General features: G+C 48.6%; 1 protein-coding gene across 1 annotated transcript; it reads right to left on the bottom strand.

Moving 5' to 3' along the window:
* Positions 1-226: 226 nt before the first annotated feature.
* Positions 227-7,029, bottom strand: LOC130108304 (intermediate filament protein ON3-like). Its single transcript, XM_056275196.1, has 9 exons — positions 6,385-7,029; positions 3,340-3,548; positions 3,156-3,216; positions 2,926-3,021; positions 2,639-2,803; positions 2,301-2,426; positions 1,815-2,035; positions 1,623-1,681; positions 227-1,455 (listed from the first exon to the last, which is right to left on the bottom strand). The coding sequence occupies exons 1-9, from the start codon at positions 6,913-6,915 to the stop codon at positions 1,217-1,219; spliced, it is 1,707 nt and encodes a 568-aa protein (XP_056131171.1). The 5' UTR covers positions 6,916-7,029; the 3' UTR covers positions 227-1,216.
* Positions 7,030-8,556: the final 1,527 nt, after the last annotated feature.

Consider the following 8,556-nt stretch of genomic DNA (forward strand, 5'->3'; position numbering starts at 1 on the left):
TGACTGTGTCAACATTGCGTTTCTCTTGGGATTTGGTTTGCTGCGAAAATTGTTCGTTTTAGGTTGTGGATGGATTGTCTCGGAAGTTTTTCTTTTTCTTTTTTTTTTTAATTGTCACTGTCTTGACGAATATAGTTCGAGACAATGTTAAAAATAACACGCGCGCGCACGCGCGCGCACACACACACACACACACACACACACACACAATAATTGCACAGAAAGATTACAATTTAACTCAGATTTATTCAGGATGTTTAGGGGGATACAGTTTCAATCATCTTTGATAAATCTGGTCTTACGTACCAGTCAGCCCTTTGTATGCTTTTTTTATTTTTCAGAATTAAAAGATAAGAAGAGCAAAATTAAAACAGTGTTTGCAGACCTTAATGGGGAACCCATCTTCTATAGGAAAGAGAGAAAAATAAGAGCAACCCTTAAAGTCAAATCCCAGAAAATAGGGTCTCCACTGTAGGAGTGTTATGTATGGCTGCTTTTGATGACGTCACAAGATGGCAGGTATAAGACAACAGAGAGGATGGGTGTAGGGTGTGGGAGAGGAACCTATTGTTTGATGTTGTCGCCATTTCTGCTCTATCAGCTTATAACAAACCAGTGCTTTTACCTCCCTCCATGCAAATCTATAGACTGCTGCTGCCATTTTGCATCCAGTGATGGTTGCCTTGAACAAACATGCTGTCGTTTTATAACAAGGCCTCTGTTGTCTTAGTGACATGAGATCTGGTAACTAAGGCAGCCAGGCTGACTGATCAAAGAAAGAGTGGACACACTCACATCTGCTACTGGTTGTTTTTTTAGCGAACATTTACGCTCTGCCTCTTTGTATATTTAGGTGTACTCTCTGACTCTGGGGAATGTGGTGCCCAAAAAGGGGGCAGAAATACTGGAGAACTGCACCGTTGCATGGGATCAGTCCACTGCAGTCATCATGCGACCTCTGATATCCATCACTGCATTTTCTGACAAGCCCGTGTTATGAAACATACCGAGCGTGTTTAAATTAAAGAAACACAAGAGTCTCTCTTGGACTGTTGTAAGTCAGGAGGAGCTCTTAATCTGCAGGGGACAGGGTGGCATGGTGTATGGAAGCTTTCTTGGGTGGTTGTGTAGGGAGGGCAGGTGTGAGAGAGAGAGAGAGAGAGGAGGAAAAAAACAAGGCAGGAGGAGGGGGAGGGGAAGACAGATGAAGCTGTATTTAGAAGACGCGTTTGCTTGACACACTGGAGGTGCGGGACATGGTCATTCCGCCGCCTGAGCTGTAGCCGCTGCCGCCACCGCTGACCAAAGACTTTGAGGAACTGGAAAAGCCATATCCACCGCCGCTGCTCATTCCGCCGCCCAGTCCAGCTCCACTGCCATAACCCATTCCGCTGCCCATTCCGCCGCTCATTCCGCCGCCCATTCCGCCGCCCATTCCAAAACCGACACCACCACCTGGGAATAAAAATGAGATGATGTGAATTTGTTGTAGAAATTCTTACTTCATAAAATCCCCCCCCCCAACATGGCATATATATTTAATAGAAATATATGAACAGATACAGTACTTGTCAGGGCCTAATAGATCAACTTTCTTTCTCGAGAAACAGTAACACACGTACCCATACTGCCGCTGGTGGTCTGAACATGGATGGTCGCACTTCCACCGCCAGAGGAAATTCTATGGGGAGATGCATGAATTAGATCTTGATTTGATCTATCCCAAACATTTCACTACTACCATTGCTGCCCTCATAACGTATGAGCAAAGCACCCTCTCTCTGTCGCTCCAAACTGGCTCAGTTTGATTTTACCTGGACTCCTCTCCTTCCAGCAGTTTCCTGTAGGTGGCGATCTCAATGTCCAGGGCCAATTTGACGTTCATGAGCTCCTGGTACTCGCGCACCTGACGGGCCATGTCCTGCTTGGCTCTCTGGAGGGCGTCCTCCAGGTCCTTGATGCGAGACTTGGCGTCCCTCACAGCCAGCTCACCGCGCTCCTCGGCCTCGGCGATCTGGGCCTCCAGGGCAGCACGCTAGACGGTGCAAAACGTACAACTTAAGCTCTGCAGCGCTGATGCATGCCCTTTGACCTTTTTTTTTGTCATGATTTCAGAAATGTTGACAAATCACGTGATGTGACACCTTCCAACAGGCTCACCTGCAGGCACTGTGATTCAAAATATGCTAAAGCTAAATTTGTTGGCTTGTAAACTCCAAATGCTGTAGTGGAAATTACTGTGAAAAGTGTAGGTTTAAAACACCAGGTAGCAGAGTTGATCGCTCGAACTGTGAACCTACCTGTCCCTTGACTGCTTCAATCTCATTCTGCATGCGGCTGATCATGCGAGTGAGATCAGCCATCTCAGACTTTGTGTTGCGAAGGTCATCTCCGTACTGGCCGGCAGTGGTCTGCATCTCCTCATACTGGTAGAAGACAACAGACTGTTATTGAGCGTCTATCATTCCATATACTCCCTGCATATTCATAATTTTTTAACCTTCTTTTTTTAAACCTTATCCGTCCAAAGTATTCAAACCAAGTGGGACCAATGACATGGTGACGTCTCCTCTGCCATTTTATTTCCAGCTGGCAGTGGTTTGACACCAGGGGGACACTACTTTCTTCTTCCACCTACCTTCTGCTTGTACCACGTCTCGGCCTCAGCACGGCTGCGGTTGGCGATGTCCTCATACTGAGCGCGCACCTCAGCCACGATGGAGTCCATGTCCAGGTTGCGGCTGTTGTCCATCTCCACAATGACAGAGGTATCCTTGATCTGGCTCTGAAGCTCCCGCAGTTCCTGAAGAAAGTGGAGATATGTAGTATGAGATATGTGTATGACACTGGGAGCATAAACCGTTTGAATAAGATGGAGGAGATAGCGACGAGGACATGAGTAAACTGGGGTCTCGTTTTCCTTACCGCCTCATAGACGGCCCTGAGGAAGTTAATCTCGTCTTGAATGGAGTCGACCTTGGCCTCCAGCTCAATCTTGTTCATGTAGGCACCATCCACATCCTGGAGGGCAAGCAAAGAGAGATATTACGCACATGATGGGATTCCTGGTTTTTTATTTTTGTTTTTGCCTTTTCTCTCTCACTTTAAAGCTCGAAATCCTACATTTTAACACGTGCCTACTGAATTCCACTGACCTTCTTGAGGAGGACAAACTCGTTCTCTACAGCAGCACGCTTGTTGATTTCATCTTCATACCTGGCAGAAAAGAGAAGGGTTTAAAAGTTAATTTTTCAGCAAAACTGTTGGCTTAACAACACCTGCAAACTGGAGGAGTTAGCAGTCGGTGTAACGTTTCAGACTGGATGGTTTTGAACTCACTTGTTCTTGAAGTCCTCTACCAGGCCCTGCATGTTCCTCAGCTCTCCCTCCAGCTTCAGCTTCTCGTTGCCCAGCCCATCCAGCTGCCGACGCAGGTTGGCGATGTAGGCCTCGAACATGCCGTCGATGTTGGAGCGGGTGACGGTCTGGTCCTGCAGTAGTGTCCACTTGGTCTCCAGCATCTTGTTCTGCTGCTCCAGGAAGCGTACCTGGTTGTGCGGAAGAGACGTTGCAGGCGGATTTAGCGTCGCTGTTGATCGCCAGCGAATTGTTTCGGATCGCATCGTAAGAGTGTGCGCCTTCATCAAGTGTTAGGATGTTGATGTAGCGCACACATCAGTGGTTTTATGCACATTACAATATGAAATGTTGACTTTCATTGCAGCGTTTCCGTGAAAGTGGAATTATAAAAAACACATTTGTTGGACTGAAGTATTTCTCAGCTTGCTCGTGATGATGCATCGCCTTCTGGTTTAGCTAAGCTTATCTACATTCACTGTCAGCGTTGGTTTATTTGTCTAATTTCCCTCGGGTCATCCTACTATAATGCCACGTCTGTGTGTGCGTTTCCCACACAAAAGGCCTCTCTGCGCACACTTATTGGCATCCGCTTTATTAAAATACACCCCGAGGTCTGGGAGGTCCCTGAAAACTAAAATCCCCTTTAATATCTCAGTGAATCTGCTTTTAACCGAGCTCGGTGAGGTCATGCCGCTCAGAACACGAACCCAAGAAACATGTCACAACTGAGCCCGCCTTGCAAACGGCAAAACAATAAATACCTTCTCTGCAACAGACAATCATAGCAATTTGGCTATAGTTTAGACAACGCCCCCTGTTTGTGGGTGTGGAGGGGTAATTTTTCCATGCGAGTGCACTCAGAGGTTTAAGGTGAGGTTCGCAGGCCCACATTTCCCAGCCAATTTCCCGCTACTAAACCTGAGGTTAACCCCCCGGTAGCCTCCAGGGTATGTAAGTTTTTGCACTACGGGCTGCACACTCATTAATGCTACAGAAGACAGGTTCGGATGGCCCTGTACTGTGTTGTAGCATAGATCCTTCTTCAAAGCATCCCCATTCATTCATATCACGTTACTATTACATATCGGTGTCAGTTGTAAACTGGACAATTCCAGCGGACATTGTGACGTGTGGCTGCCACCAATGCAAAGTAGACTTCCTGCTTGAGAGCATGGTCACGCTTTTAATTTTGAAGACAAATGAGTAGTACCATGAAATAACTGCATGGGACCAATTCAGCCGTGCGTGGCAAGAGCAGGGATGTGTATATATATATTTTTTTTTTACAATTTGTGCATCAAGAGTATTTTCTGAAGCAAGGTGTGGTTAACCCCTTTTTCATTTCCACCTCACATGTGCGGTCCTGCCTCTTCAGAGGTCCTTAACTACATGCTAATGTGCAGGGACAGATCCTCTAAGTCATTTAGTTTTTCTTGATTTATTTATTTATTTATTTTTGGGGGCTCCCCCCGCTTTTTCTCCCCAGTTGTACTTGGCCCGTTACCCCACTCTTCCGAGCCTTCCCGGTCGCCTCTGCTGATCCGGGGAGGGCTGCAGACTACCACATGCCTCCTCCGATACATGTGGAGTCGCCAGCCGCTTCTTTTCACCTGACAGTGAGGCGTTTCGCCAGGGGGACGTAGCGCGTGGGAGGATCACCCTATTCCCCCCAGTCCCCCCTGAACAGGCGCCCTGACCGACCAGAGGAGGCACTAGTGCAGCAAACCAGGACACATGCCCACGTCCTGCTTCCCATCCACAGACACGACCAATTGTGTCTTTAGGGCCACACGACCAAGCCGGAGGTAACACAGGGGATTCGAACCGGCGATCCCTGTGTTGCTAGGCAACAGAATAGACCGCCACGCTACTCGGATGCCCCGTTTTTCTTGGTTTTCTAAACAAAACATCTTACCTTAACATCTTATATATACCTCGAATGAATGACAGAAACCTATCAAAATTAGCTGCAAGCTAACAGAGTTAACATACGTTTTAACCTGGGTTTAGGTCTAACACGAGGAACCAGCATTTTAACCTGGGTTTAGGTCTAACATGAGGAACTAGCATTTTAACCTGGGTTTAGGTCTAAGATGAAGAACCAGCATTTTATCCTGGGTTTAGGTCTAACATGAAGAACCAGCATTTTAACCTGGGTTTAGGTCTAACATGAGGAACCAGCATTTTAACCTGGGTTTAGGTCTAACATGAGGAACCAGCATTTTACCCTGGGTTTAGGTCTAACATGAGGAACCAGCATTTTAACCTGGGTTTAGGTCTAACACGAGGAACCAGCATTTTGCATCGCAGGCGGGTAACATGTCGTCCGCTTTCGGTTGCACCGTCTTGCCGTGGAGACGGATGATAACCCGATCCCCCTCTCCCCCCCTCACTGGGAGAGAGCCGGTGGTCACTGGATATGGCTGGGCTAGAGTTTCCTACCATGCACCCCCCCCGCCTCCCCCCACCATTGTCACTCTGCAGAGAGCTACTGCGGCTTTGGCGGGGGGTCAATTACAGGGAAGTGCATGTGCAGCCATTGCTTTCAGTTTCAGTGAGCTGGCTTAGCGTGAGGTCGCCTAAGAAATCATTCTGTGGCCTTCGCTGAGGTGGCAGAATTACTTCAGTTTTAGCTCTTTCAATGTTAACAGAAGCAGCCACGCTTGTGGTCGTGACTCGTCTCGTGAGTTTTAGCCGCCTGTTGGAGACGGGTGCACGTTGTTCACGATCTGCGTGTTTGGATCAGATGCTGTGTAATTTTTAATGACAGGAGCTGCCTCTCGCGACTGCTCAAGCGTGACGTTTGCACCGTGGTTTCGGTCAACCGCCCCCCCCCTTCTCTCTATTAAGCCCTCTCGTTATCTAAATTCATATCCCAACAATGCACATGGTGCAGCTTGACACATTTTCAAATCACTTTTGGACTCCAACCATCGCATGCTTTTAGCTTGTCTCGTCTATAACCTTGATAGAACAGCCCTCTCAGTAAAGTAAAAAAAAAAACGACGGGCGGGACTGACTGACCTTGTCAATGAAGGAGGCGAAGCGGTTGTTCAGGGTCTTGATCTGGTCCTTCTCCTGGGTGCGGACAGTCTGGATGTTGGGATCGATCTCCAGATTCAAGGGGGCCAGCAGGCTCGAGTTTACTGTGACAGCTGTGATGGGGGCAATCGCGTGCCCACCTCCCATCCCAAAGCCTCCGCCACCCATCCCAAAGCCTCCACCACCCATCCCAAAGCCTACACTACTGTAACCCCCGCCAGAAATAAATCCTAGGCCTGCACCTCCACTTCCACCTCCAAGGGCGTAGCTACTTCTCCCTCCGCCCATTCCACCTCCGCTGACACTGAAAGAGGAGTAGCCTCCACCGCCTCCGACTGCCCTGCTTGCACCAAGGCCGCTGCTAGCGATGGAGCGCCTTGTGTAGTTGCCACCGCTACCTCCGGTGCTGAAGCTGGAGAACCCGCCCCCGACTCTGCCGCTCAAAGCCCCTCCGCCGCCGCCACCGCCGCCGCCGCTGCTGCTGCTGCTGTAGGACATGTAGCTTGTCTTCATGGCTGGCTGTTTTTCTCTTAGAGAGGTAAGGAGGGGAAGTTGAAGAAAAAAAAAAGGAGAGTTGAGAGACGGACAGAGAGAGGCGGAGCAGTCGAGCTCACTAAGAGGAGAGTTGAGTCCCTCTGAGTACCTACTCCTACTTCTCCAAAGGTTTTTATCTGCCCCAGCCGAAGGAGGAGTCTCCGGAGGGCTCCGCCTCCTCCTCCACAGACCTCACCTGTCCACCGCCCTCCTCTCCTCCATCGGCCTGGCCCTTTGAAGCCGCACTCGCAGGCACCTGGGTTTGAAGCGGCCCAGCTTGTTCAGCCAGAAGTGGTGCCAGCCCCTGTAAGGTGATCCTTACTGTGGCTGGGATCCACACCCAGGTGCTCATGGAGGAATGGCATCAGGGCCTCGGGGTTGGGGAGAGAGGGAAGACATGCGGGTTGAAGACTCAACTCAAATAGCCGGGGGGCCTTTTTGAGTGGGATCGGTCGGGGGAAACTAAGAAGGTTGCCGTTGTGCTATTCTTTCTAAATAAGAGATACGCTGCAGAAAGCACGCAGGTCTGTGTTGCTGTACCTGATGTCGGAAGAGGCGTTGAGGATTTTGGCTTTTTTTCTTTTCTTTTTTGTCAAGCACAAAAAGTTTCCTTCCGCGTATTTGCAACAGAACAATCCTTCCGGGCCCTTTGCAGAGCCGGATGTGCGTGCTGCTTATCGCTGCTTGTACGTGTGCATGTTAAGAACAGTATGTTTAGACCGCAGTGCGAGGCATAAATCAAGATGTGGTTCCCACAGCTTGTATGCAACCCAGAGAAAATAGATTATTAAATAAACTTAAGACTTTGAAAAACGGAAAAACCTGCCAGTGAGGGAATATTGCTGTGGCGGTGATCCCTGGAGTACTTATTTGCTGGGGAAATCTATACAAAATTGTTTTTTTTACACCACTGGTGGAGACCAGTGGCTTGTGCGGAGACTGTTCTGCAGAAGCGCTCCACGCCGGCCATCCTATTGGTTAGGAGTGACAGGTATGGACACCTGCAGAGAGTAAAAAAGAATGGGGGGTGGTGGGGGGGGAGAATAGAAAATGAGAGAGAACCAGAAGAGGGCGTATAGAGAAAAAGAGACGCGATGTAGAATCCAGCCACACACATACACACACACACACACACACACACACACACACACACACACGCACACGCACACACCAGATGCCAGGCCTGCTGAAGGCACAAAACCTGTTCTGTTCCCTGCACTGGAAGAGGTGATGAACCTAGGTGCAGCAGAGGTCCAGGTTTTACATACATCGTGTGATTACTCGATGGATCTGTGGTGTTATCTGGCCCGGCTGCATAAATTAGAGGTCCGCATTACTCTCATTGACACCATCTTCTATACTGAAGTATACCGTCGAGAATTAAGAGGGAAGCTAAGTTCCTACTGCTATCACCACAGCAGTGAGAGAGTACTGTTATAATAACATTAACAATGCTAGAAATGTACATAATATCAAAAGTGGAATAATAATGAGAATATGTTAGGCTATAGAAACTTAATGCAATGGTGTGTTGCACTCTTGGCATGCAAAGGCACCACCAGCAAGACACCCACAGCCCATTTTAGAAAGTCCCAGTGGTCTAAACTGGAATGTATGCTT

This window comes from Lampris incognitus, chromosome 2, assembly GCF_029633865.1.
Source record: "Lampris incognitus isolate fLamInc1 chromosome 2, fLamInc1.hap2, whole genome shotgun sequence".
In the NCBI taxonomy this organism is placed as follows: domain Eukaryota; kingdom Metazoa; phylum Chordata; class Actinopteri; order Lampriformes; family Lampridae; genus Lampris; species Lampris incognitus.